Genomic DNA, 26,775 nt, shown 5'->3' on the forward strand with positions numbered 1-26,775 from the left:
TAAACGCGCTATTTTCAAATACCAACTTGTCATCTAGAAAATCGGAACTGTTTTATATCAACAACTTTCAAAACTATTTATATATTATATGGTTCAAAATAAACACAAAGTACGTTTTTTAAAATTTATTTCTTATATCAAACAAATTCATTAAATACACTAAATACCAATAAATGGCAAAAGTGTGCCTATTCAATGAATCAACAGCCACACTCTAATCATCTTTTTTACTGTCCACTTTACCACCACGAATACGACCTGTTCTTCGGGCGGCAATAAGACCAACTTTACGACCAGCAGATGTACCTCTTTTAACAGTGGAAGCTTTACCAATGTGTTGATGGTTACCACCACCATGAGGATGTTCAACTGGATTCATAGCAACACCACGTACTTTAGGCCAGCAATTACGCTTAACTTTATATTTGTGATATGCCCTTCCAGCTTTAAGGATGGGTTTATCGATCCTACCACCTCCAGCAACAATGCCTAAAAAATATAAACTTCATTAAAAATAATATCAGAGTAACACAACAAATTAATTATTTTAAAACACATGTCAGAAAGAGCCTCTAATTATTCATCAACATTATCAGGGTAGGTATATTATTTGATCATCATATAAACACTATGGAACTATTAGGTAAACATATGTTCAAATTTACTTACCAACCATAGCTCTGTTATTAGATGGAATTACTTTCTTTGCACCAGAAGGCAATTTTACCCTGGTTTTTTTTGTATCATGATTATGCGCTATGACAGTAGCATAATTTCCAGATGCTCTGGCTAATCGGCCTCTGTCACCTGTTTTTTCTTCAAGGTTACATACAATAGTACCTTCAGGCATTGTGCCGACAGGCAAAACATTACCTAAAACATAAAATATTTATCACACATGACTATTTGTTCATTTACATGTTGTTTATCAACCAACCTATTTGTAAATTAGCTTTTTTTCCGCAATACACAAACTGTCCTGTGTACATCCCTTCAGGGGCAATAAATAATTCTTTCCTTGTTTTAAACTTATAGGGATCTCGAAAATGAACAACGGCTAATGGGGCTCCTCTACCGGGATCGTGAACAATATCCTTAACAACACCTTTGATGTATCCATGTCTTTCAGAGAAATCAAGATATCTTAACTTGGGTGCTCCTTTCCTCCTCTTGGTATGTGACTTGAAAACTGATCCAGCACCCTTTCTCTGAGCTCTAATAACACGACCCATTGTGTACTACAAAATTATTATTTTTGAAAAAATATCGCACGAGCTTAAAAAATATTTATGAATATCAACTACTCAAGGCAAATTGCTGTTAAAATTGTGTTTTATATAAATAGATGATACATCTTTTACAAAAAATTAAAGAGATTTTAAAAACACATACCAACACTCTCGTTGACACAAAACGAAGGAATGTTTCAAATGGTTTGATGTATGTCAACACTGTCAATATTCATTATGTTCCATGATAAATTATATTTTTCTTTAATTATATATAGATGTATTTTTATTTTCAAAAAACGAAAATATAACATTAAGTATAAATTTATAATATATTTTTTTAACAAATAATTTATATAATACATTTCTATTAATAGATGTTATTACCGAACGTCTTATCTCTCATGTCAAACATCACTGGTGCTAAAAGTTTCCCGCCGTTTTCTATTGTCAGTCGCTTTCATTTAAGTTATAATTGAGGAAATCTGGTTTTATATTAGCTACCCCCTATTTTCTATATATTTTTGGTAATAATCAACTAAACAATAACTTCAATTAATTGAAAATGGTACGAAGGGATTATGATAAGGAAGCTGGTAAGTATATAAAGATGTATACATTGTATATACCAAAAATATTCACAATATCTGTTTAGATTCCTTCAAGACATTTTTAACAGAATATTGTGTGCAAGGCAATGATGGAAAAAAACATTTTAAATATTCTGAACAATTAACAAAGCTTGCACATCGTGAACAAACTGCCATGTATATTGAGTTAGATGATTTATATGATTTTAACGAGGATTTAGCGAATGAAGTTATAAACAATACAAGACGTTATAGTATACTTGTCTCCGATATTATATTTGAATTACTACCTACATTTGTCCAAAAAGATGTTATTGCTAAAGATGCTCTTGATGTCTATATAGAACACAGATTAATGATGGAACAAAGAAGTCGACAACCTAATGAGCAAAAAACTGAAAGAAATAAATTTCCACCAGAATTAATGAAGAGATTGTAAGAATAGATGATATCTTATAATTTTAAATATCAATTCTAACATACATTATTTTTATAGTGAAATATTTTTTAAAGATTTGTCAACAAGAAAACATGTCCCAATTCGAGAAGTCAAGGCAGAAAGTTTAGGAAAGCTTGTTACTGTAAGAGGAATTGTTACACGTTCAACAGAAGTAAAACCATTAATGTGTGTAGCAACATATACGTGTGATCAATGTGGAGCTGAAACCTACCAGCCAGTAGCTGGATTGAGTTTCATGCCAGTAACATTATGTCCTAGTGATGATTGTAGACTAAATAAATCTGGTGGTCGGTTATACTTACAAACTAGAGGTTCAAAATTCATCAAATTTCAAGAATTAAAGATTCAAGAACATGTAATAATAATCATATACTCTGTTTTATTGTATTATATTTTATTATACATGGTATTTTTTAGAGTGATCAAGTACCTGTTGGACATATTCCTAGGACACTAACAATTTTCTGCAGAGGGGAAGTAACCAGAAAAGCATTGCCTGGTGATCATGTTGCTGTTACAGGAATATTTTTACCTTTAGTCAGACAGGGTTTTAAACAACTTAGTGCTGGACTGCTTTCTGAAACATATCTTGAGGCTCATGTATGTTGCTATATACATATCCATATTTGTAAATTATTTAAGAAATTTTAATATTTTTAGAAAGTTGCTTTACTCAATAAAACTGCAGAAGATGAAAATGCACAAAATTCATTAACTCCTGAAGAACTTGCAGTGTTAACTGAAGATGATTTTTATTCGAAATTAGCCATGTCTATTGCACCTGAGATATATGGTCATATAGATGTAAAAAAAGCTCTTCTCTTACTTTTGGTGGGTGGCGTTGACAAACGCCCAGATGGTATGAAGATTCGTGGAAATATTAATATTTGCTTAATGGGAGATCCTGGAGTTGCCAAATCACAATTGCTTGGTTTTATCGATCGTCTTGCACCAAGAAGTATTATTATTTTTATTAACTTAACACAACTCTAAGAGATAATTTTTTTCCAGGTCAATACACAACAGGAAGAGGATCTTCAGGTGTTGGTCTAACAGCAGCTGTAATGAAGGACCCTTTTACAGGCGAGATGATGTTAGAAGGAGGGGCATTAGTTTTAGCTGATCAAGGAGTATGTTGCATTGATGAATTTGATAAAATGGCCGATTCAGATCGTACTGCTATCCATGAAGTTATGGAACAACAAACTATAAGTATAGCTAAGGTACATATAGCGTAGTAGTCATCAAATTTGTTTCTAATTATGTATTTTTATAAATATTTCTTTTAAGCTTGGTTGGGTATCTTTTTTTTTTATTATAGGCTGGAATAATGACATGCCTTAACGCACGAGTGTCAATTCTTGCTGCAGCTAATCCAGCTTATGGTCGTTACAATCCAAAACGAACAATTGAACAAAATATTCAATTGCCTGCTGCTTTACTATCTCGTTTTGATTTGTTGTGGTTAATACAGGATAAGGCAGATCGTGATAATGACTTAAGACTGGCAAAGCATATCACTTATGTACACCAAAACTGCAAACAACCACCAAGTCAGACCGAAGCATTAAATATGTCTGTAATGAGGAAATATATTGCTCTATGCAAATTAAAAGATCCTGTTATACCAGAAGATTTAACAGATTTTATTGTTCGTAAGTTTAACTTACACCAAAATGAGAATACTTTAAGGAAATTTGTAGTATTTCAAAAATAATATAAAAAACACTAAATATTATATTTTAGGTGCATATGTTGAACTTAGACGTGAAGCACGAAATTCGCAAGATATGACGTTTACATCGGCCAGAAATCTTTTGGGAATTCTTCGATTATCTACAGCATTGGCTCGTTTGAGGCTTTCAAATATTGTTGAAAAAGATGACGTAAATGAAGCAATACGCTTGATGGAGATGAGCAAGGATTCTCTTAATCAGACAATTGACACCAAAGGATATAGGTAAAAATACCATATTAATACAATTTTTAAAATCTTTGTAACTGCAAAATTACTTTTTTAGACCTCCAAATGTAAATGATAAAATATTTGCTGTAATAAGAGAGCTAGCAGGAGATGACAAGACAGTTAAAGTATCAGATATTTTGGAAAAATGTGCTTCTAAGGGCTATAATCCAGATCAAGTTGACACGTGCATCGAAGAATATGAAGAATTGAATGTATGGCAAGTTAATCAAACTAGATCAAAACTTACTTTTATATAATGTATCGTGTGTTGAATTGTTTTTTACCTTTGTAATACAATATATTTTCTAATAAATCGTGAACACTTGTCTAGGATTTTGATATACACAAGTTACAAAATGTGTAAGGTTTAGAAACAAAACTACTTTATTTGACAGAATAGAGCGAGGAATTATCGAACGACTAGTGGCAACATTACCGCCCGCTCAATCATATTTTATTATAAACTAACCTTTATTTCTAGCCATTACACCATTCAGTCTTATAGTCTCATTTTGTAGCCTCATATCTAAAGAATCGACCACAGAGGGATGTATGTGATACTTGTCCCGTTTGGACAGTTATTGTACAATAATTTGTTAACATTACCTATGTCTTCAATTGCCAATTTTCCTCTGATGACCGTCTAAATAGCACTGTTTTAACCAAATATTCATGATATACCCTGTATGGAATAGTTTGTCAATTTTTGATGACTCCTAATTCTAACAATCTAAAGCTGAGGAACAGAGCAAGCTACTGGAATTTGGCTTATAACCTTTTCTTCAAATTCCAGTAGGCTATATACTGTGAACTAACAGCACTTCAGTCTACCTTTGGTTGCCTTACACCTTGAACGTTAACGCTTGTGCCGGGAATCCATGGACTAGGAGTGTTTCTCAACAGGCATTGATGTCTCCTAATTATAATAGTTTTTATAGGTCTTATCTTTTGTAACCTAACATCTTCAGCTATGATACTTTTGCCTAAACTCCACTTAATTATACTAAGGAATGCTTCAGGTAACTGCTAATCCAACATTAACCTGCCTTCTTGATAAATAATTTGATTCTGGTTAATTGAATATATCCAAAGACAAGTAATATAATCTTCCCAGAATCCTACCGAATGCACCGGTTATGAAATGTGTAGGGTATAAATAACAAAACTTTAAATTAGTTAATGTTAAAATTACTCAGCTATTTCACGGAAAGAATTTTTTTCACTTATTGGCTGGACCTACTCTTTAACATGATGCTCGCCTACCGATTGATCAGTTTAAAAATTCTCCCAGAAGCTTTGTTACCTGGATACTTGTTCCTTGTTCAAATTTACATATTTATCCATGAACTATCACAAATATTAATTAAAGATTCCGTCACCTGTCAACCTTAACAAGCGCAGTTTTTATGAAAAAAAAAACTGATTATTTATGATCAGAAATAAAACAAAATTGTACCAAATTAAATATATGTATACTTTTAAAAGTACAAAAACAAGGGGTAAAAATTAAATAAAACTAAAAATCATCATCCGAAAAATTAAGATCACTTTCTGGTGCTGTTATTGTTTCATTTAGCTGCGCAGAATTTGTTTTTTGGCCTAACAGATATCCAAATAAATCTGCAATATCTACAATAGCGTACGAAGAATGGTTTAAATAATTTTCGGCGGTCTGCCGTAAAGTTTGATAAGCGTTTATAACAGATTCTTCCATAAGCGGCTCTGAAATATTATAAAATAAGAGTGTTTTAAAATCAGTTCATTAATTTTTTCGATTTAAATAATATAATGAATTATCATATGTATAATATATATCATATCATATGTTTTTACTTACTTTTAAGCAATTGCCTTAAATCAAATATATGTACAAAATAACTCAGTTGTGTAAATAATTCCTTTTCGCTATATTCTCTATACATAACACCAGCTTCACAAAGCGTGCATACTGGTAATTTACCTCCAAATCTCAAAGGTGTTCTATTTGTTTCATTAGGGCAAGCAGGGTCTTCACATATTAATTTACATTCATAATATTTGGATATATGGGAATTTATTGTTAAGCTTAATTGATTCTGTATATAGAACAAATAATCTACCGGTCTATTCTGGCACTCTTCATTACAACACTTTTGTAATATCGGCACATTGCCGTTCAGTGGCCCTGTAACTTTATTTTCCGCTTGGCAGTATAAACATTTGAAAATAAATTTCTGAACATTGCGAAATTTTATTTCTGGTCTTACAATATTTTCACCTACAGGTTTATCACCCTGGATAGTTTTCTTGAATTTTAATCCATCCAAACCCAAACATTCAGCAATCTGATAAGCATCGGTTCCCTCTATCGGTTCACATATTCTTGCAACAACTGGATGTATTTGCTGTGACAAATAATAATTAACATCAATCTTGATATTTTCATTGCTCTTTAACTCTTCTAGATGATATGCTCTTTGGGTCGCAGATTTATTACTTCCATCATCACATATAACATAGCACACAGTATCGCCAGATCTGTAATGACCGCCATGATCCTTATTATATCTGAAAAATACATGAATATACTAAAACAAAAATATATACTTATACTTTAATACTAATTAGCAATTCGCTCATGATAATGAATATTAATGAAATGGTTAATATTAATGAGTTGGAGAAACGATTTGCTGGGTACATAATGATATCTAATCAAATACAATTATTGACTTTAATAGTTATAAATGATTTGAACGGTATGTGAACAGTGTTCCCATACTTAGCAGGATAATTGTAACATGTAATTGAAGTTTTGAGATATTTATACCCTGATTTAACACATAATCGATCTGAAAGAAAGGAAAAAAAATTGGAAACTGGAAAAATAATATATGATAAAAAAAAATGATACTTCACACACATCAATACATAAATAATATACAGGGGTATATCCATGCAAAATTATGTAAAGAAAATTATACTACTATATACCTGACACTTTATATTAGATTTAGTAATAAAAATTACGACAGTTGATGGATCTGGCTATTAAATTTTACTAAATATTCTAATGATTTACCTTAACGCCACTTGAACATGGGGATGTGATTCCTTGTTTGGGTACATTTGAGGATCTTTTGTTAATTGCTTAGTAATTACTAACAATTGTAATGGTACTCTATTTTCTAGTAATTCTTCTTTCAGTTTTCTCAAGTAATTATGTATATTAGTAATTCGGTCATCTGCTGTTTGATCACTGAGTATATGCTCTAACACAAATTTTCCAGCTTCCGATGCCAATTGAGACCAATCTCTACGTACAATATCTAGACCCTTATATTCCTTCTCTTCTTTTATTTTACCATCTTTCGTTTTTGTTAGAGTGACAGCTGCATATTTTTTTTTCTTCAAAAGTAAAAGATATTTAAAAACTCCATCAATATCCAATTCTACTTTTTTATAAAGTTTGTTCACTTCTTGTTTGATTTTCAAACCAATTCTAAATACTTGATCGTAATCCAATAAATTTGTATTAATCATAATACTATCAGTATCACCATATACAACTTCAAAACACATTTTCTCCACCATCTCTTTTGTATTAGTTAATATCTCTCGTCCTTTTTGAGTGACAAGTGCTGCTAAGTTTTTGGCATAGAACCTGAAGAAGGTACATTACAAATGGTATAAATTTCTTTAAAAATTAATCAATAATAAAAAACTTACCGAGAATTTGAAAATCCTAAGCAGCCATACATACTATTAGCTGTCAATTTTAATGCCATTTGTCTGATGTGGTACTGCATTTTCAGATCAGGAGATAAATCTGTGTTGTTCATTAAACTTTTAACTTGTCTACGGCTATCTACCAATTTTCTGATTTCAGTAGGTAAAATTCCTGTTGGTAAGGACGCATCAGGCAATGCTAAATGTTCATCATCATTAGCTACAGGTAATGTAGTAAAGCATATATTATATTCTTGTATAATACTTGGATACAAAGAATTAAAATCCATTAGCAACAAAAATTTGTCATAAAAACCAATTTTTGGTTCCAAGACTAGACCACCTAAAAATACGACAATATTCTGATATATTATATTGCAGTGTAAAAATATCAAACAATTAATATTAGTAATCTAACATCATTGTGGCTTTGAAATAAAATTCTACATAAAGTAACTGATGTGATATGTTTATATAGGGATATGGATAAAAATAATGAATTATAGTCTTTGAATAATAATAAAATCAAATAGGATCTTGACGACCTTTGATTTAAAAAAAAACTCCTATATATACAATTTTATAAACAAATAATTCATCAAATCAACATCTAAAATTTAACTTATGTTATTAATATTACCTGAGTAAGTAGGTTTCTTTTTTGATGAATTACTATTCTTATCATTTTCATTTTTCCTCAAAAATCGTTTATCAGGAACGATAAATCCTTTCTCAATAAATGCATGTAACAATAAGAATTCATTTCTCTCTGATCTTCCACCCATTAAAGTTTTAGACATTATGTTACCAGCAATATTAGTTATTTGTAAAGCCAAAGGTAGAATATTAAGGTCATAAAGAATTTTCAAAATATATGCTGTATCTTCCATAGTATATGATATTAATTTAATGATATCATTTGCATTTTCATACATTTTCGGTATTTCATCAGGTTCCAAATCCACTCTTTGATTATCTCCAATTTTTAACACATGCTGACAAAGAGCATCTAAATCATAAGTCCTTAATTTAATTAATTCCTTAGCAGATATCTTTATGTCACATACTAAACGACCAGTGAAAAGATCTCTTTCTAATCTTTTCTTTTGTGACCTTTTCAATTTACTCAATTTACTGAAAGTTGTTATATTATTAATTATTAATCTATTAGCAAGAATATTTATATGATGTCCTTGCATATCATATCCAACTATCAAATCAGGATCAATTTTATTGAACTGATTGACAAAATAATTGAGTAAAGCTTTCTCAGTATCCATTTTCTGTACTTTGGTGCCTTTATAATTTTTTAAATGTTCATGAATGTTTAATGGAAGAATTTGTTTAGGCGGTGCAGTAAACACTAAAATTAAATATATGTATAAGAATTATATAAAGCAATATAAAGAAGGAAAGAACTACACTAATACATACCACAAAAATGTTGATTAAATGGTGGTTTTGGCTGTTGTCTATCAAGTGCATAATTTGTTTGAGTTATACAAGATATCATCAATATTTCATTATGATTAGTTTTTGCATTTTGATAATGACGAAAATTGATTGCAGAAACCACTAAAGGTGGTACATCTATAGATTCTTCAACTTTAACAATGTTTTTTTCTGATGGACAATTAACTTCAAATGTACACCAACTTAAAGGATTTTTATTCAACTCTGGAGTAGACACATCCAACCAACAAGGACCTTTTAATTTTTTTTCTAATAAAAATCGTTCTAACCCACTGCTGTTAATGCCAAATATTTTTGTAAAAGATCTTGGAGTTCTCTCTAAAATATCTAAATTAATTTGAGGATCCGTGGCCTAAAATAAATTATAGCAATTTTCTGTTAAATTGATTGTAATGTATTGTAATTGTTTGTAAATTTTAATTGATTTTTTATTAAGATAAATGTATTTAGTTTAATAAATAGTAATACAATGGTTATATAAGATGACTTACCGGGTATGTAACTTCTAAATAATCTGATTCTTGAGGAACTGTAGGATCAAAAGCATACTTTTTACTAACAAATTTACATTTAAACATTTTAATTTGCAAAGGAGTAGCAAATAGTGCCTTGAATTCTAAATATATATCTTTGAATGTTACTACTGTATCTGTTTCTTTTCCCTCTTCATCCAACATCTGTAATAAAATGTTTGTTATAATATGTATAATATATATAATTATACAAATAGTTATACATACATATTGTCTAGGCAATAAAAAAATTTGCCTATACAAATTTTTAACTGCTACACAACAACTGGCATACATCTTCTTCTTTTCACAAAATGTTTTTCCAAATAAAAATACAGTCCCTTTTTGCTTGTCTGGATCTTCAAAAGCATCCCACCAATAAAAACGGAAAACCTAAAAACAATATCATAATCTGTGTTTTAAAATATAAGAGTAATTGCAAGATATTTATACTACTATTTAAAATGTCTGTAAAATAAAATAATTCTCTTTTTGAATAATTAAATTAATATATACCTCAATATCATCTTTAGTTATTAAAGGTAAATCTGTCAAAACTGTACCAATATCATCATTTCTAGATATAGTTTCATTAAAATTATTGACATTAAATGTGAAATGATCAAAATCTATATTGTTTTGTTTTTCTGCTGGTTTATCTGATGCACTGTATTTCTCTTGTACTTCTTTCTTTGATACTTGTGATTCTATTTCCTCAATTTGCATTAAATCAAGATCACCTTCAAAATCATCTTGTGGAAAATCAGTAACACTAGTATTATCATTTGATATCTGTGATTCTTCTTTAATTATTTCTGCCTCTAATGTCTTAATTGAAGTTGCTAAAACTGTGGTGTTATTTCTAACAGTAGAACATGGTTCTGTTTTGTTTGGTTCTAGATTTTCCTGTTTTATTTTAACATCATAATTTTTATTACAACCAGGTAATGAAATCATTTTCATATAATTCTGGGTAATTTTCTTTCTTGGAATAAATTCTTGAGATGGTTTTACACTACATGATGGACCCTCATCAATCTCATTTAATATCTCAGACAACATATCATCTTCATTAATTTTAATTTCCTATAATATATAACAGAAATATGAACATAATCAATGAAACTTATTAAAAAAATATACCTCCTTCTTTTTTGTTGGCATATTCGATAACATATATTGTAAATTTCCCTTAGTAGCACTATCTGATACTATGTTTTTTTTTCTTTTAACTCCTTTCTTATTTGCTTGACTAATTGATTCATAGTCTAAATCATCATCAAATATATCTCGGCCATCTTCTACATATCCATGACCATCTAGAATAAAAAATTAACTAATGTTATTACAATTAATAGGATTACCATCGTCAACAATCCAATCATCATCTTGTCTTTCTAATACAGTTTTAACATAATCCTTTTCAGCAACTGTCTCATATACATTTTCAATTTCCTCAATCTCATATTTGTTTCTGGTTCCACTTTTCAGCTGTTTAAATTTTTCAAAGGCTTTAGCTTTGTATGATGTTTCACGTTTTTGTCTTTTAGGCCTTCTCTCGTCTATATTGAAATATTAAAATTGGGATAAACAAGATTACAATAATATAGTATCAATACCTTCAGACATGTTTATAACAAGTATAATTAAAAATTATATAATAAAAACAAATCTTAATATTTTAAACAATAAGGTTAAGGAACAAAAATTGGCGCCAGATATATTATTAACGGAAATTGAAACTATATAATCGAAATATGTCGATCAGAAGCAAAGAATTGAAATTTCGATATATTAACTGAGACGTTTAGAATGTAAATGACGGTATAAATGACGTCTAATGAAGTTTTTGACAACGTTGCCGAAGTGATTCAACGAAATTATGATGTAGCATAGAAACTATGAAATTTTTAGATATAATAAAATAATAGAACCAAACAGGCACAATTAATATTGAAAAAAAATTGATACAGATCCAGTAATAATTCTATTATTTATATCTTGTTTATGAGTTATGAGATAAAGTACAAAATGCAAAATTATGGGACTATATGAAGAATTAATATATATGGTTAATATAGCTTATACCTTTACTCAATTTAATAATATTTAATTAATTTAATAGCTTATATAATTAATAGCCTTTTCAGTTATATTTTATATTTATGAGAAATTAGGTTATTAATTTAATATTTCAAAATAATGTCAATAGAATTTCCTTTAAAATGTTTTAAATATGGCAGCTATGTCAATTCCGATTATGCGCAAGCGCAATTATTTCTCTTAAAAGTATCTGAGGGATACTCTTGCTTTTTGTGCTTCTAGTCTATAAAAAAGTTATTTCTTAAAAAGATTATTGATTAGAAGTTTGTAAATCAAAACTTCTAATATAAGTACTGATTTATAGTAATATGAGTAATGCACCCAACCAAAATGGATCAGGTCTAGAGCAGCAGGTATGTGTAATTTTAATATTTTCTGTTCGCAACACATTCCGTTAACCCGGAAGTTTCCTGACAATGGAGGTCGCAGGAACTTCTATTGATCGGTTAAATTGCAGACATTTTATATGTTTATATTAGGTAATAGTATATAAATATAACATAGTAGGTACCTTCAATCAGATCGGATATGTTAACACAATGATATATAATTTTTACAGCAAGAAGTCACCATTTTGCAATTATGATAACACAGGGTTTATTAGATATTTTTACATCCGTTAAATTATAGTTGAATAGTTTAATTTTAAATAAAACATTGCTTTGTCCTTAATGTGGAGCATTCTTAGTAATTTTGTTTTTGGCACTAATTTAATATATAATATTTTTTATTTCAATGACAAATAATTTAATGAGTCTTATTTATTTTAAGTATATATATATATATATATATATATATATATATATATATATATATATATATATATATATATATATATATATACCATAAAATATGTTATAATTCAGCATATATAATGATAATTCAATTAATAACTTCTATAATTCATTAGTTAGATGGATATGTGTAGCTTTACAGAATCTTCATACCCTTTAAAACAATTCATCAATAATATCTAAATACAGTATTTATAAGTTTAATTTTCATACTTTCTACTTTAACAGTAGTTCTATATTTAAGTCATTAACTATTCGAAATTATGTAATGTTTTTCTTTATATATAAATTAGGTTCACATATTTTTTTAATTATAAACTTTTTGTTTCAAGTTTGCTGGTCTGGACTTGCAGAGTCGCGGTTCAAGCGACCGTTACGTACCTCCGCATTTGCGTAACAGACAACTTCAGAGCTCAAGTGGAGGTAATTCCTCTCAATACTCTAGCAATTTTGATAGAGAACGCCAAAGGGGAGAATCTAGGGGAGGCAATAACCGTGGCTACGGTAGCAGGGGCGGTGGTGGTAGCGGAGGTCGTGATAATCGTGGTGATTTTTCAAGTTTCAACACTCGTGGAAGAAGAGGGGATTATCAAAATGGAGACTCTTATGATCGAAATGATGACACTGGCCGCTCTGGCGGAAGGACTCAGGAGAGGTAAATTTAATGATAGGCATATATTTTATATTGTAATAAATATGTTGTCTAATAAACTGATTTGATTTCATTCAAGTAATAGAGACCTACCCCGCAATGATCGTTGGCAAGAACCTGAAAAGGTTAGAGGAGACCGTTGGAATGAAAATTCCAGTGGAGGAGGAGGCCGATGGGAAAAACGCAATGAGAACGACTGGACGGTTCCCTTGCCACGAGATGAACGTGTCGAAATGGAATTGTTCGGAACAGGAAATACGGGCATCAACTTCAGCAAGTATGAAGATATACCTGTTGAAGCAACCGGAGAGAAAGTCCCGCCTCATATTGCATCTGTAAGTGATTAATGCAAAATTCGAAACTACATCTAATTTAGTTCATGTAATAAAATACCTTTTTAAGGTATATTATGCAGATATTTAGTAAAATCTACAATTTTTTTTACTAACAATTTCAGTTTGAGGAAGTACAGTTGACAGAAATTATACGCAGTAATATTGCGGCTGCTCGTTACGATACACCTACTCCTGTGCAGAAGTATGCGATTCCGATAATTTTGGCAAGAAGAGATGTAATGGCTTGCGCCCAGACAGGTTCAGGCAAAACTGCAGCCTTTCTCGTGCCTATTTTGAACCAGATGTATGAGGCAGGACCGCCCAATATCCAACACACAAGGAGCCGTCGCAAGCAATATCCTTTGGGACTGGTTCTGGCACCAACCAGAGAATTGGCGACACAGATTTACGATGAAAGTAGAAAGTTTGCTTATAGAGCTAGAGTTCGCCCTTGTGTAGTGTAAGTATAATGCTCATATATTACAATAACTATCTAATTATTTAAATTAAATAACATCTAGGAGAGGTGATTTATAATATGATATGATGATTATGATATGTAATATTATAAATAATAAAGCATTGTTTATTTTCACCTTTCTAGATATGGAGGAGCTCATATTGGAGACCAAATGCGTGACCTGGAAAGAGGTTGCCATTTACTGGTTGCCACACCTGGCAGATTGTTGGATATGATTGACCGCGGAAGAATCGGTCTAGATTATTGTCGTTACCTTGTTCTAGACGAAGCCGATAGAATGTTGGATATGGGCTTTGAAATGCAGATTCGTCGAATTGTAGAGAAAGAGTCTATGCCGCGAACTGGCGATAGACAAACTCTGATGTTCTCAGCTACGTTCCCACAACCTATACAAATATTAGCTCGAGACTTTTTAGATAATTACATTTTCTTAGCTGTTGGTCGTGTAGGATCCACTTCTGAGAATATAACACAAAAGGTAGATTTACTTTAATTTTATCATATTTCAGTTAGTTGATGAAAATACAAACTTGTATTTCATCAGAATTATCTCATAATTATTTTGTATATTATTTGTACAGTAATATATCATACATTTGTTTTTCAGCTTGAGTGGGTTGAAGAACATGACAAGAGGTCATTTTTGTTGGACTTGTTGAATGTTTCTAATTTACATCAACCATCAGCTGAAAGTTTGACATTAGTTTTTGTTGAGACTAAGAAAGGTGCAGATTCTCTTGATGATTTCTTACACCAAGAAGGTTATCCTGTAACTTCTATACATGGTGATAGATCTCAACGCGAGAGAGAAGAAGCTTTGAGACAGTTTCGATCAGGCAACACGCCTATTTTGGTGGCAACGGCTGTTGCGGCGCGTGGTTTAGATATCCCTCACGTAAAACACGTAATTAATTTTGATTTACCCTCTGATATTGAGGAATATGTCCACCGTATTGGTCGTACTGGAAGAATGGGAAATCTGGGATTGGCTACCTCATTTTTCAATGATAGAAACCGGAATCTAGCTAATGGAATGTTAGATTTACTTATCGAAGCAAAACAAGTGTGTTATATCAACAAAATATTTTCAAAATTAATAACCCCGTTAAATTTTATATAGGATTATCCCTCATGGTTGGATGTAGTTGCTTCTGATAGCCGAGTTCCAAGTTCTGGTCGGCGAGGCGGAAAAGGAAGGTATGGGGGAAGTGGCAGTGGTAATTTTGGTAGTAGAGATTATCGTCAACAATCCGGTCAATCTTCCCAAAGAAATCAGAGGTCCGGAAGTGGATATGGTGGTAGTGGCTTTGGCAATGGAGGTAAATAATTCTATCTTGGAAACTCCTGAACTCTGTGAACTCTCTTTTCTTATAATAAATATAATTTATTTTTCTAGGTGGCAGTCACTATGGCGGTGGCATGGAGAGAGGAAGCAGTTATGGTGGGAATTACAACACCAATAGCCAAGATGATTGGTGGTAAAAAATTGCCTTCAGTAGAAGCAAGAAAAATCATAATTGTTACAATCTAGATTGATTTCATTTTTTGGTTAACATATATTTTTTCAATAGAAATTGTAATTAACATGTTTTAATCTTTCTTCCTAAATTATTATCTTGTTTCAAAATAAGATTAATGCTTGAATATATATCTAAAATATTTATCTACTCTGTTATTTGTCCGAATGAAAGAAGCCTAATTATATTTGTTATAATTAATCATTTATCATACATTTTACATTGCTGTTTATAAAGTGTTTTAACATTTTAACATTCTATGTATATTCTATTCTATTCTCTCTCTCTCTCTCTCTCTCTCTCTCTATATATATATATATATATATATATATATATATATATATAGATATATATATAGCTTGGTTTTAACTGTAGATTTTTAGAATCATTAAACAAAATATAGATTAAGAAAAGGACGCAAGAAAAGGAAAACAAGTTTAATTATAAAAGGGTTTAAAGCACAAAAAACTTTTAATTTGCTTCGAAATAGCCATACAAAACGTGACTCAAGGTTTTATCCAAAACAAACTTTCTTAAAAGCTAATCTTTTTACGTCTATCTTTAGACGTCTCTCTCGTTAGTCCATTTAGTCTTAACACATGGTCTAATATATATAATTTTTTTTTTTTTATTACTCTTCGTGAGTCCACAATCTGCCCTATTGGCAATAAGTATTTCTTCTGTTTATATTATATATACATGGCATGTAGAAAATCACTTCATTAAGCAATCTTCTGTACAAAATATTATCTTAATTAATTAGACTTATTCTAATGCTTATTCTAAACTCTACATATGTCCAGTAATCAGATCAGGTGGTGTTAAACGTTTTAGTCTACGCACTTCACTATCACGTCGCATATTTAGCTGATTAGCGAGTACATTGGGATGCACTGACACTCTTTCGAAGTACTTCACACAAACACGTTGGATTACACTCGTTATAGGTTCTAGAGGAATATCGCGTTGTATCACTTTATTTGAAATATAGTACGGAGCATCAACAATGGCACGCAACACCTTATTTTGGAACCGTTGAATGATGGATATATTAGATTTGCTAGCGGTACCCCATAGTTGAATTCCATATGTCCAAATGGGCTTGAGTATAGACTCATACAGCAATACCTTGTTATCTAATGATAACTTGGATTTGCGCCCAATGAGCCAATACATTTGATATAATTTTAGTCCTAGTTGTTTCCGTTTAGAGAGTATGTGCTTCTTCCAGGTTAGGCGTCGATCTAAATGCATACCAAGATATTTAACATGCTCTGCTTGGGGGAGTTGACGATGATTGATATTTACTGGTGGACATGTTTTTCTACGCAGGGTAAACGTTATATGCGTGGATTTTGATTCATTGGCTTTAATGCGCCATGTCTTCAACCATAATTGTATTTGCTCCAGGTGGGTTTGTAGGTTTATTGATGCTGTGACTGGATCTTCATGGGATGCTAAGATTGCTGTATCGTCTGCATATGTTGCCACAGTAGTTATTTTTGTGGTGGGCAGATCAGCCGTATACAGAAGATACAGTACTGGACCCAGTACACTACCTTGCGGAACTCCTGAATATATGGGATTTAATTCGGTATGTTCATCGCCTTGATTTACAATAAAATGTCTGTCAGTGAGATACGATTTTAGTAGCTGATAGTCCGGATGAGGGAGAAGTTTCTTTAGTTTAACCTGCAAGCCCGTATGCCATACTTTGTCAAAAGCCTGAGATATGTCTAGGAAAGCAGCCGAACAATATCTTTTGGCATTTAGGTCAGCGTTTATTTGGTTTACAAGTCTATGCACTTGTTCTATAGTCCCATGCTTATTGCGAAAGCCAAACTGATGTTCTGGAATAATTTTTCGTTTTTCTATTATATAGTTTAGTTTTTTTATGTATAATTTCTCAAAAACTTTCGAGATTATTGGTAATAAACTTATAGGTCGGTAGGAGGTCACATCTTCTGGTATTTTTCCTGGTTTAAGTATCATTAATATTTTAGCTACTTTCCAGATACTAGGGAAGTAATTAATTCGTAGCATAGCATTAAAAATATATGTTAATAGTTTTATAGCCTTTCCTGATAGTTCTTTTAAAATTTTGCCAGTAATTAAGTCATAACCAGGAGCTTTCTTAATATTAATCTCTCTCATTATTGTATGTTTAACTTTTTTGACCGTGAATTTCTCGTGCGGTAAATCCATTTGAAATGGCGAATCTAGAAAGCTAGTAATTTTATTTTCGTCATCTTTATGTAGCTGAGACTGGAAAGGTTTAAAAACATTTTTTAAGTGTTTTGAGAAAATGTCGGCCTTCTCTTTATTGCTTCTCGCCCAATTATTTTCGCTTGTTTTAATAGGTGGGTTATGCTGCTGGGATCTCCTAAGCTTTTTTGTTGCTTTCCACAACGAATAGTCTGTAGCCTCAGTTGATGTCAAGTTTTCTAGGTATTCTTGAATGCCTTGGTTCTGTTCGATTTGGATTAGATCTCTCAGCTCTTTTATGGCCCTATTAAATTTTCTTTTATTCTCTTCAGTCCTTTGCTGTTGCCAATTTCGTCGTAACTTTCTTTTTTCTGCTATCTTTTTCTGTATTGTACATGATATATGTGTATTTTTTCTTGGAAATGTTTCACTGTTGGGAGTCGCGGAATATGCTGCCTCCTGTATATTTTTTGTAAGATTTATTGCTGCTATTTCTATATCCAGTTTGTAACGGTAAGTTTAGAGAGATATTTTGGTCTAAGTTTTCTCTAAATGAGGGCCAGTTAGTTCTATTATTGCACAGAGAAGGGGGTTTATCTTTGATGGTAATTTTTGAAGAAATTGTTACTATTATTGGTGAATGATCAGAAGGCAGGTCGAAACATGATTCTGCCTGACACTTTTTTGGATCAATATTTTTTGTAATACAGAAATCTATTGTATCTGGTTTTTTATTTCTGTCTGAAGGCCAATATGTTGGTTCACCAGTAGAGATATGTTGTAAGTTATCTTTCCTTATGGCTTTGAGCAGTTCTCTACCTTTTGAGGTTATTATTCTTGAACCCCACATTAAATGTTTTGCATTATAATCTCCTCCTGCTATAAATCTATTACCTAGCGTACTGAAGAATTCTTGAAATTGTTCTGCCTTGTTGTTATGTTTGGGTGGGCAATAAATCGCAGAAATATATATAATTGAATATAAAATGTGTATACAAAAAGATGAGAAACATCCTTAAAAACAAATCGAAGAAACTATAATATCAAGGCGTACGAGAAAGCTAAAACCTAACCGAAAAATAAGATGACTATTACGGAAAAAGGAGGTACCGTATTCCAAAAATGAATCAAGTCAAGAAACCCATAAAAAGGCTAGAATTTCATGATTTGAATGTACATGAAAATCCAGGGCTTCTGGAAGTAACTAGCAGTTAGTTTTGGCAGAGGTGGGAATATATTAAATATAAATGTTCAGAAGAAGGGAACCGACGGTGAGAGAAAGCTCGACAGTTTTTGGATTAAAAAAATCCCAGTGGACGCACTCGAAGCGGAACTAAATCTAATTATAATCGGAATTATAAAACAAAATATACAGCATTTCCAACAAGACGAGATAAGAAACAAGAAATACAAGCTACGATAGTTAGCTTTGAAAAGAATGACGCTGAAATAAAGATAGGAGCTCTTCTCCACCAAGATACAAAACAACACAATAATAATACAGAGATTTATTTTTAAAATTAGGCCCAAGGCTTATTAATGGAGGCGACTTTAATGTTCAACACACAGCCTGGGGTTCAAGAGCTTGTGCGAACTATCATCTGATCACATTCCAGTACTGTTAACATTAGGCGCGACAATTCTGAAAAAAAAACAAAGAAGGCTAATGTTTTTAACACATTTATTAACTGGACACGTTTGGCTTTATAATGCAGGAATAAATTAGTTTAAACATAAGACTCAAAAGTATAGACGATCTTGAGCTGCAAGCTCGAAATACAACTGAATAAATTCGATCTGCTGCAAAAGAAGCTACCGCAACATCAAGGGAGATATCACAATGTGAGGTAAGTTACACCAGTGACATTAAGGAATTCATAAAAGAAAGACGAAAAGCAAGAAGAGTATGGCACAGAACCAGAAATGCTGAAGATAAAACAATATTTAAAAGAATTAGTAATCAGATAAATCAAAAGATCGTAGAGTAGCTTCGAAAAATATGTTAGTTAATTAAGCCCGGTAGCAGACAAAGATTACTCACTATGGAAAGCAACTTAGAGATTGAAAAGACCAATTATTAAAGTACCGCCTATTAAAAATGATTTAAATGAATGGATTCGAGGCAACGATGAAAAAGCTGAATTATTCGTAGAACATTTAGCTAACGTATTCCAACCGAATAAAATAGAATCTACAATAGATATAAATCCTGTTTATCAGGCTGATGTAGCTGTAAATCTGATTTCTCCAATGGAAGTTCCCACAGAAATTGACAAAAACCTCAATCCTAAAAAGACTCCTGGAATTGATGATAGTTCACCTATGTTATTAAAACTATTACTACTAACTATTATTGCTATTGTAGTTTCGTCGTTGTTCCATACTATGTCTCTAATGAAGTGACACACCGTGATATCCCTCCAGAATCCATAACGACTACAATTGTAAGTTTCAAGTACTTTGAAGAAATATCAGTGAATTTAAAAGGAACTAAAACCAGGGGTGTGCAACTCCAATGGTAGGTAGTGGGGCAAAATTTTGCTTAGTTCAATCATTGGCGGCGCTGACAACGTGAATATGATTGGTTAGTTTAAAATAGTTATGTAGAAACCTGTAAGGAAAATACTTTGCTTTGATTGGTCTGGCATTTCGCCTGATTACTTTGTGACGTCACATTTATTGGCCAATGATATTTAAATGAAAATCAAATTTAATTTTTAAAATTAATTTATTAAAATAAAATCCTATACAAATATACATAAGTGTAAATAATATAAATGTATATAAACAAAAAGCAAAAAAAAAACAATTATGAACTCTATTCTAGGCAAAATTAAAATATCTATAATTCTTCAATAACGCCTTCCCATATTTGTTTAGCGCCATTAATTTTATGGGATCCATTAGAGTTCTAACTTATCTTGATATATTAAAGGTAAACTTTAAATCCTTCCCTGTTGATATTGCATTAACTTCATTAAACCAAAAATACAATCACACCTCATAATAACTTTTAAAATTTGGTCTTGAAAATCATTATGGATTGTTGAAACACTAAAAATTTATGTGTTTTTTAAACATATTTAGATTTTAGAGTATTTAATCTGTGGAACTATTTAATATAGAATGTAGACAAATATTGCATGTTGTCTCTTTTTCAGAAGTTTTATTAAATAACCTGAAATAAGACTAAAATACAATATAAGACTCTTGTTTTTCTTAGAGCAAAGTTCTCTGGAACTGAAAATATAGACTCAACTGGTGATTTAACAACCTCAAGAGGTACTAGATCTCCCGTTAAAAAAGAATATAAGTTATCTAACATGTTCATCTTCTTCACAATTTTCTCCGGGCGGATGATGTGAAAAACTGAAGTAATGATGTGCCCTTTTAAACATTTCTCGAACATACTGGGTGAAGGATGCTGTTTCTACCTCCATGACCTCTAATAGATCCAACAAAATTCTTTAAGCAATATTGGTTAAGATTTGTTAAACAAATGTAGTTATTTGTAAATTGAGACAAAATAGATTTCTTTAAGGTAATAAATCCCCTAAAAGTAGCAATTAAACTTAATTGATGGCACCGTAACAAATATTTTCTTAACAAAGCAATCAAATTTGACACTATTTAAATATACAATAGCTCTACTATAAAATTATTGAACACAGATTGCTCTAAAACGTTAAAGTATTACAAATATTTTAGGGATATTTTACAATTAAAAATAGTATATAAACAGACATGTAGTAGATAGATAATTTTATATGTACCTGATAAAAACAATGTTACCCTAATAACTGTTCGTGAAGGAAGGTCATGTCGTTTCTATGACTAAAAATCCGGAGAAGCTTTGCAAACAGTTGCAAAAGCGGTATTGAGTACAAGGAAAGTAGTGTTAAATGTTGGGTAATCTTGGATAGGAGTTGAGCTGCCTCGAACCTAGGCATGTCGACTATCTACTGTCAATAATTTATGCGATTAAAGCCGGGAATTTAACCGAACAATAGGATACGCGTTGTCTTCCATTAAAACAACACATATCTTTAGTGACTCGGCAAAAAATCAGATTTGGCTGGAAAGTGATACAACTACCGTATAACCCGGACCTTGCTACTTTCGACTACACCTTATTCCAATAAGCAGACAAAGATTACTCACTATGGAAAGCAACTCAGAGATTCAAAAGACCAATTATTAAAGTACCGCCTATTAAAAATTATTTAAATGATTGGATTCGACGCAACGATGAAAAAGCTGAATTATTCGCAGAACATTTAGCTAACGTATTCCAACCGAATAAAATAGAATCTACAATAGATATAAATCCTGTTTATCAGTCCGATGTAGCTGTAAATCTGATTTCTCCAATGGAAGTTCCCACAGAAATTGACAAAAACCTCAATCCTAAAAAGACTCCTGGAATTGATAATATTTCACCTGTATTATTAAAAGAGCTGCCTCGAAAAGCAATAATCATATTGACTGTGTGATTCAATGCCTGTTTGAGACTGAAACATGTTCCGGAATATCTTAAAGTTGCTCGAATAATTATGCTTAAAAAATCTGACAAACCGGCAGAGCAAATTGAATCTTACAGGTATATTTCGCTGCTAACTGCGATATCAAAATTATTTGAGAAACTGCTATTAAAACGTATTAAATCCTTTATAGAAATACCAGATTTCCTGTTTGGATTACGAAATCACCACTCGTCAATCGATCAAGTGTACAGAGTAACAGTGATTGTCGAAAAGGTATTCGAAGAAAAGAAGTACTGCTCTGCAATATTCCTGGACGTGTCACAAGCTTTTGACTGGGTATGGTATTTGGGGTTAATCTACAAAATTAACAAATTGCTACCGCGGAATTACTGTGTGTGGAATCACGTCGAAAAAAAAGTTAGAGTCTTGCATGAATATTCTGAACGCTTAAACCTATTTCGGCTGGAGTTTCACAGTGATCAGTCTTATATCTGCGCTGTTTACTGCTGATATCCCAACAACAAAAGAAACAGTAGTGGGAACATTTACTGACGACCCACTTATCATGGCAAAAGGTGTATCTCTGTCTAAGGCTGTAGAAATAGTACAAGTAGCAGTCAACAAGATCTACAAATGGACTAGAGATTGGAAAATACAGCTTAATAGCTCCAAATCTATCTATGTTAATATTGCGTTGAGGCGAAATGATAAATCAATTAGTCAATCGAGAAAATACATCAATTTGTATTCCTCAATTATAAAATCATATAATAACTTATAGCTATAGTTTACACTAAAGGTATATACTTTATATAAGTTCGTATAGCTTGGTTCGCTTCAATCTCCTGACATCCTGCGCGCTGTCCAGCAGTTGTATTGCTTCCACGTTAGTATGATTTAGTAATCTTCTTTCGTGTTTCAAGGCAAAATCTTGGATAACTTCGCAAATCCATTTGATTTCCAGGTCATCGTGCAGTTCTTCATTGGTTACATAACGATAGGCGTTGGTAATCAATCGAAGAACCTTGTTTTGACAGCTTTGTATGACTAGTTGATTTGAATTTTTAGTGCAACTGAATATTTGCACCCCATAGGTCCAATTGACTTTATGATTGTCCTATAGATCAACCTCTTTAGATTTTAGATCAAGTTGAGAGTATCTTCCGACTAACCAGTATAGTTGTTTTATTTTGGTTCTAATATGTTTTGCTTTTTGTCTAACATGATGTTTTCAATTTAATCTACCGTCAAGATGGATTCCAAGGTATTTAGCTGATTCTGCTTGAGAAATCGGACATCCACCGCAATGCAAAATAAACGTGGACAAATTTGGAGCTATTAAGTTGAATTTTCTAATCTTTCATCCATTTGTAGATTTTGTTGACTACCATTTGTATTTTTTCTATTGCCCTGGGCAGAGATACATCGCTTGCCATAATAATTCTGTCGTCAGCAAAGGTTCCAAGTAGCGTTTCTTTTGTTGTTGGAATGTCACCAGTATAGAGCAGATATAGGAGAGGTTCTAAGACGCTACCTTGTGGAAATCCAGCCGAAATAGTTTTAAATTTTGAGAACGCCATTTCGTGCTATACTCTAAATTTTCTTCCGAAAAGATATGACTCCAGCAATTGACAATACGCGGTAACAATTTGCTCATCTTACAGATTAATCCCAAATGCCAAACCCGATCAAAAGCTTGTGAGACATCCAGGAATATTGCAGGGCAATATTTTTTTCCTCAAATGCTTTTTCAATAGCCGCAGTTACTCTGTGCACTTGATCGATTGTTGAATGGTGATTTCGAAAACCAAACTGCAAATCTGGTATTATCACAAAATTTTTAAAATGTTTAAATATTAGTTTCTCAAATAGCTTTAATATTGCAGGTAGTAGCGAAATAGGTCTGTAAGATTCGATTTGTTTTGCAGGTTTGTCAGGTTTTTTGAGCATAATTATTTGTGCCACCTTAAGTTCTTTCAATAATCCAGGTGAAATGTCATTTTGTGGCTTTTTAGGATTGAGGTTATAAATTTCAGTGGCAACTTCCAATGGAGAAATTAGATTTAGATCTACATCGGGTTGATAAACAGGAGATGTATCCACGGTAGATTCTATATCATTAGGTTGAAATATGCTAGTTAAGTATTGCGCGAATAATGCAGCTTTTTATCGTTGCCTCGAACCCATTAATTTCGATCATTTTTAATTGGCGGCACACGAATAATTGGCCTTTTAAATCTTCCAGTTGCTTTCCATAGCGAAATAGCGAATAATCTTTGTCTGCTTCTGGGCTTAATTTACTTATATATTTTTGAAAGCAATTCTGTTCTTTGATCTTTTGATTCATCTGATTACTAATTCTATTAAAAGTGATTTTGTCTGCAGCATTTCTCGTTCTGTGCCATACTCTTCTAGCTTTTCGCCTTTCTTTTATCATTTCTCTAATTTCGAGGGGGTAAATGACTTCATATTCTGATTTCTCTCTTGCTATTGCTATTGCGAATTCGTTCAATTATATTTTTGGTTTGTTGCTCAAGATCATCTATACTTTTAAGTGTTACTTTTAAACTGATTTGTTCCTGCAGTATTAATCTGAATTTGTCCCAGTCAGTATATTTGTTGGTAAGATTAGGCTTTTTTGCTTTTCTATGGATTGTCGCGCCAAGTGTTAACTATACTGGAGCGTGATCAGATGTTAGATCATACAAGCTTTCTGTATTAATTTGATTTAATGAAATGCCTTTTGAAATGTAGAAATCCAGCAGGTTTATTAATTTATTAATTAACAGACTTTATTACTGTCTGTGGGCTAGTAAGTGGGTTGACGCGCTGAATGATAATTACAATTTGTAAGGTTAATGGCTTTGAGTAATTCGTTTCCTTTCCAGGTGTTATTATTCGTGAAAAGATATCTTTATATTGTTGTGTAATTTTATGTCTTAGTGGACAATATATAGCGCCAATATTTATTTCAGCCCAGTTTTTTTTTGGATACTAATTATCGTAGCTTTTATTTCTTCATTTTTAATCTCTTTTTATTCGAAATGTTGTATATTTTGTTTAATTATTAAAGCTGTACCGGCTCGAGCCCGTTCGCTGGGGTGTAGTGTCCAATAAGCATCATCATCATTTTTTTAGAAAAAACGTGTTTCCGATATGAGGACGAGCTATAATCTATGTTATTTGTTTTCAAGAATAATTCTAGTTTCCGGACTCTTTGATTTAGTCCGTTTGCGTTCCATGTTATAATTTTTAAAAACAAATTACTCATTTTTGTTTTTCTTTAGTTTGTTTTGGGTAGTTTTCTCCAATCCAGATTTCTCCAATTTTTCCACCCGGTCTGCTAACTGACTGAATTTCTGTCTCATTTCAGTCTTGAATTCTTTGAGCAATTTCATCATGTCGACGATAGTTGGCTCGTTGGCCGGAGCTTCATGCGGTTTCGTATTTATTTGTTTACCATTTGATATTTAGGTTGCTTTTATATTTTTGACCGATGGTCTTGCGGTTTCTTTTTATTTTCAACGGTAGATGTTGTTTTAGAGATTTTGGCTTGGTCAATTTGTCTTAAGCGCTGTTCTGCTGTAATTTTCTTTGTTTGGAGTTCTTTTATTATATTTTTTTTTTGATATACTGCACATCCTTTATAATTGGCAGGGTGACCTTTTCCACTGCATAACACGCATGTTGCTATGCTATTGCACTATTGTTTTCTGCACTGAGTTGTGTGATGTTTACTGGCACATTTCACACATCTTGGTTCCCTACTAAAAATTTTTAGTGTGTCCAAGATTTTGACAGTTTGTGCATTGTGGTATATTATTATTTTTCTTGGGAGGTTCCGCTTTTATCCTACAGTCTACTAAATAATTTATGTCATATATATTTTTATTTTTTTCGTTTTGTATCATGTCTACGTAGAACAATGGAAATGTTTTAATTTGTTTTTCACCATTTACCTAGTTGTCTCTTTCGCTATAGGAGTGACGGTCGCCACTTCGTGCCCGCAAGCCCGTAATTCCGATTTAATATCTTCTTGATTTGTTATAAACGGTAATCCTCTAATGACGACTTTATATCACTTATCACTTTTTAACTGATAAGTGTGGTATTCGAGTTTATTGAATGAATTGTTTTTCTTCATCTCAATGAGATGTTTTTTTACATACCTGTAATCCATTTCATTACTAAGGGTTACGTTAAGATCATCGTTAGACAAAGCTTCAAACTGCACTCGGTCAGTGGCTACTCTCTTTATTTGTGATC

General features: G+C 31.9%; 4 protein-coding genes and 1 long non-coding RNA gene across 7 annotated transcripts; 2 read left to right on the forward strand and 3 right to left on the reverse strand.

Annotated features, from left to right (window-relative positions):
• Positions 1-110: 110 nt before the first annotated feature.
• RpL8 (Ribosomal protein L8) lies at positions 111-1,518 on the reverse strand. The gene is made up of 4 exons (XM_076399041.1): positions 1,393-1,518; positions 938-1,238; positions 670-873; positions 111-489 (listed from the first exon to the last, which is right to left on the reverse strand). The coding sequence occupies exons 2-4, from the start codon at positions 1,230-1,232 to the stop codon at positions 215-217; spliced, it is 774 nt and encodes a 257-aa protein (XP_076255156.1). The 5' UTR covers positions 1,233-1,238; positions 1,393-1,518; the 3' UTR covers positions 111-214.
• A 127-nt stretch (positions 1,519-1,645) lies between these two features.
• Mcm7 (Minichromosome maintenance 7) lies at positions 1,646-4,570 on the forward strand. Its single transcript, XM_076399012.1, has 9 exons — positions 1,646-1,825; positions 1,885-2,254; positions 2,316-2,634; positions 2,697-2,879; positions 2,940-3,237; positions 3,291-3,502; positions 3,601-3,934; positions 4,026-4,239; positions 4,301-4,570. Exons 1-9 carry the CDS (start codon positions 1,795-1,797, stop codon positions 4,500-4,502), a joined length of 2,163 nt encoding a protein of 720 aa, XP_076255127.1. The 5' UTR covers positions 1,646-1,794; the 3' UTR covers positions 4,503-4,570.
• LOC143193090 (uncharacterized) lies at positions 2,639-4,620 on the reverse strand. 2 transcript variants are annotated; one of them, XR_013004939.1, is made up of 2 exons: positions 4,530-4,620; positions 2,639-2,856 (listed from the first exon to the last, which is right to left on the reverse strand). It is a non-coding gene; the product is annotated as an uncharacterized LOC143193090 (long non-coding RNA). The 2 variants fall into 2 exon arrangements; XR_013004940.1 differs by having other exon boundaries at positions 4,493-4,597.
• Positions 4,621-5,695: 1,075 nt separating this feature from the next.
• DNApol-alpha180 (DNA polymerase alpha catalytic subunit) lies at positions 5,696-11,691 on the reverse strand. Its single transcript, XM_076398994.1, has 12 exons — positions 11,558-11,691; positions 11,303-11,500; positions 11,082-11,257; positions 10,455-11,024; positions 10,167-10,331; positions 9,918-10,103; positions 9,388-9,778; positions 8,594-9,316; positions 7,954-8,296; positions 7,307-7,888; positions 6,083-6,792; positions 5,696-5,967 (listed from the first exon to the last, which is right to left on the reverse strand). The coding sequence occupies exons 1-12, from the start codon at positions 11,565-11,567 to the stop codon at positions 5,762-5,764; spliced, it is 4,260 nt and encodes a 1,419-aa protein (XP_076255109.1). The 5' UTR covers positions 11,568-11,691; the 3' UTR covers positions 5,696-5,761.
• A 483-nt stretch (positions 11,692-12,174) lies between these two features.
• bel (ATP-dependent RNA helicase bel) lies at positions 12,175-15,964 on the forward strand. Of its 2 annotated transcripts, none has more exons than XM_076399013.1 (8): positions 12,175-12,394; positions 13,168-13,490; positions 13,567-13,822; positions 13,945-14,282; positions 14,427-14,781; positions 14,911-15,366; positions 15,424-15,622; positions 15,700-15,964. In XM_076399013.1, exons 1-8 carry the CDS (start codon positions 12,350-12,352, stop codon positions 15,783-15,785), a joined length of 2,058 nt encoding a protein of 685 aa, XP_076255128.1. In that variant the 5' UTR covers positions 12,175-12,349; the 3' UTR covers positions 15,786-15,964. The 2 variants fall into 2 exon arrangements, with proteins under 2 accessions (XP_076255128.1, XP_076255130.1); XM_076399015.1 differs by having other exon boundaries at positions 12,199-12,394; positions 13,573-13,822.
• The last annotated feature ends 10,811 nt before the right edge of the window (positions 15,965-26,775 follow it).

The sequence above is a fragment of the Rhynchophorus ferrugineus genome, unplaced genomic scaffold (assembly GCF_030347505.1).
Source record: "Rhynchophorus ferrugineus isolate W39M unplaced genomic scaffold, kcgeb_rfMv2 rfM3, whole genome shotgun sequence".
In the NCBI taxonomy this organism is placed as follows: domain Eukaryota; kingdom Metazoa; phylum Arthropoda; class Insecta; order Coleoptera; family Curculionidae; genus Rhynchophorus; species Rhynchophorus ferrugineus.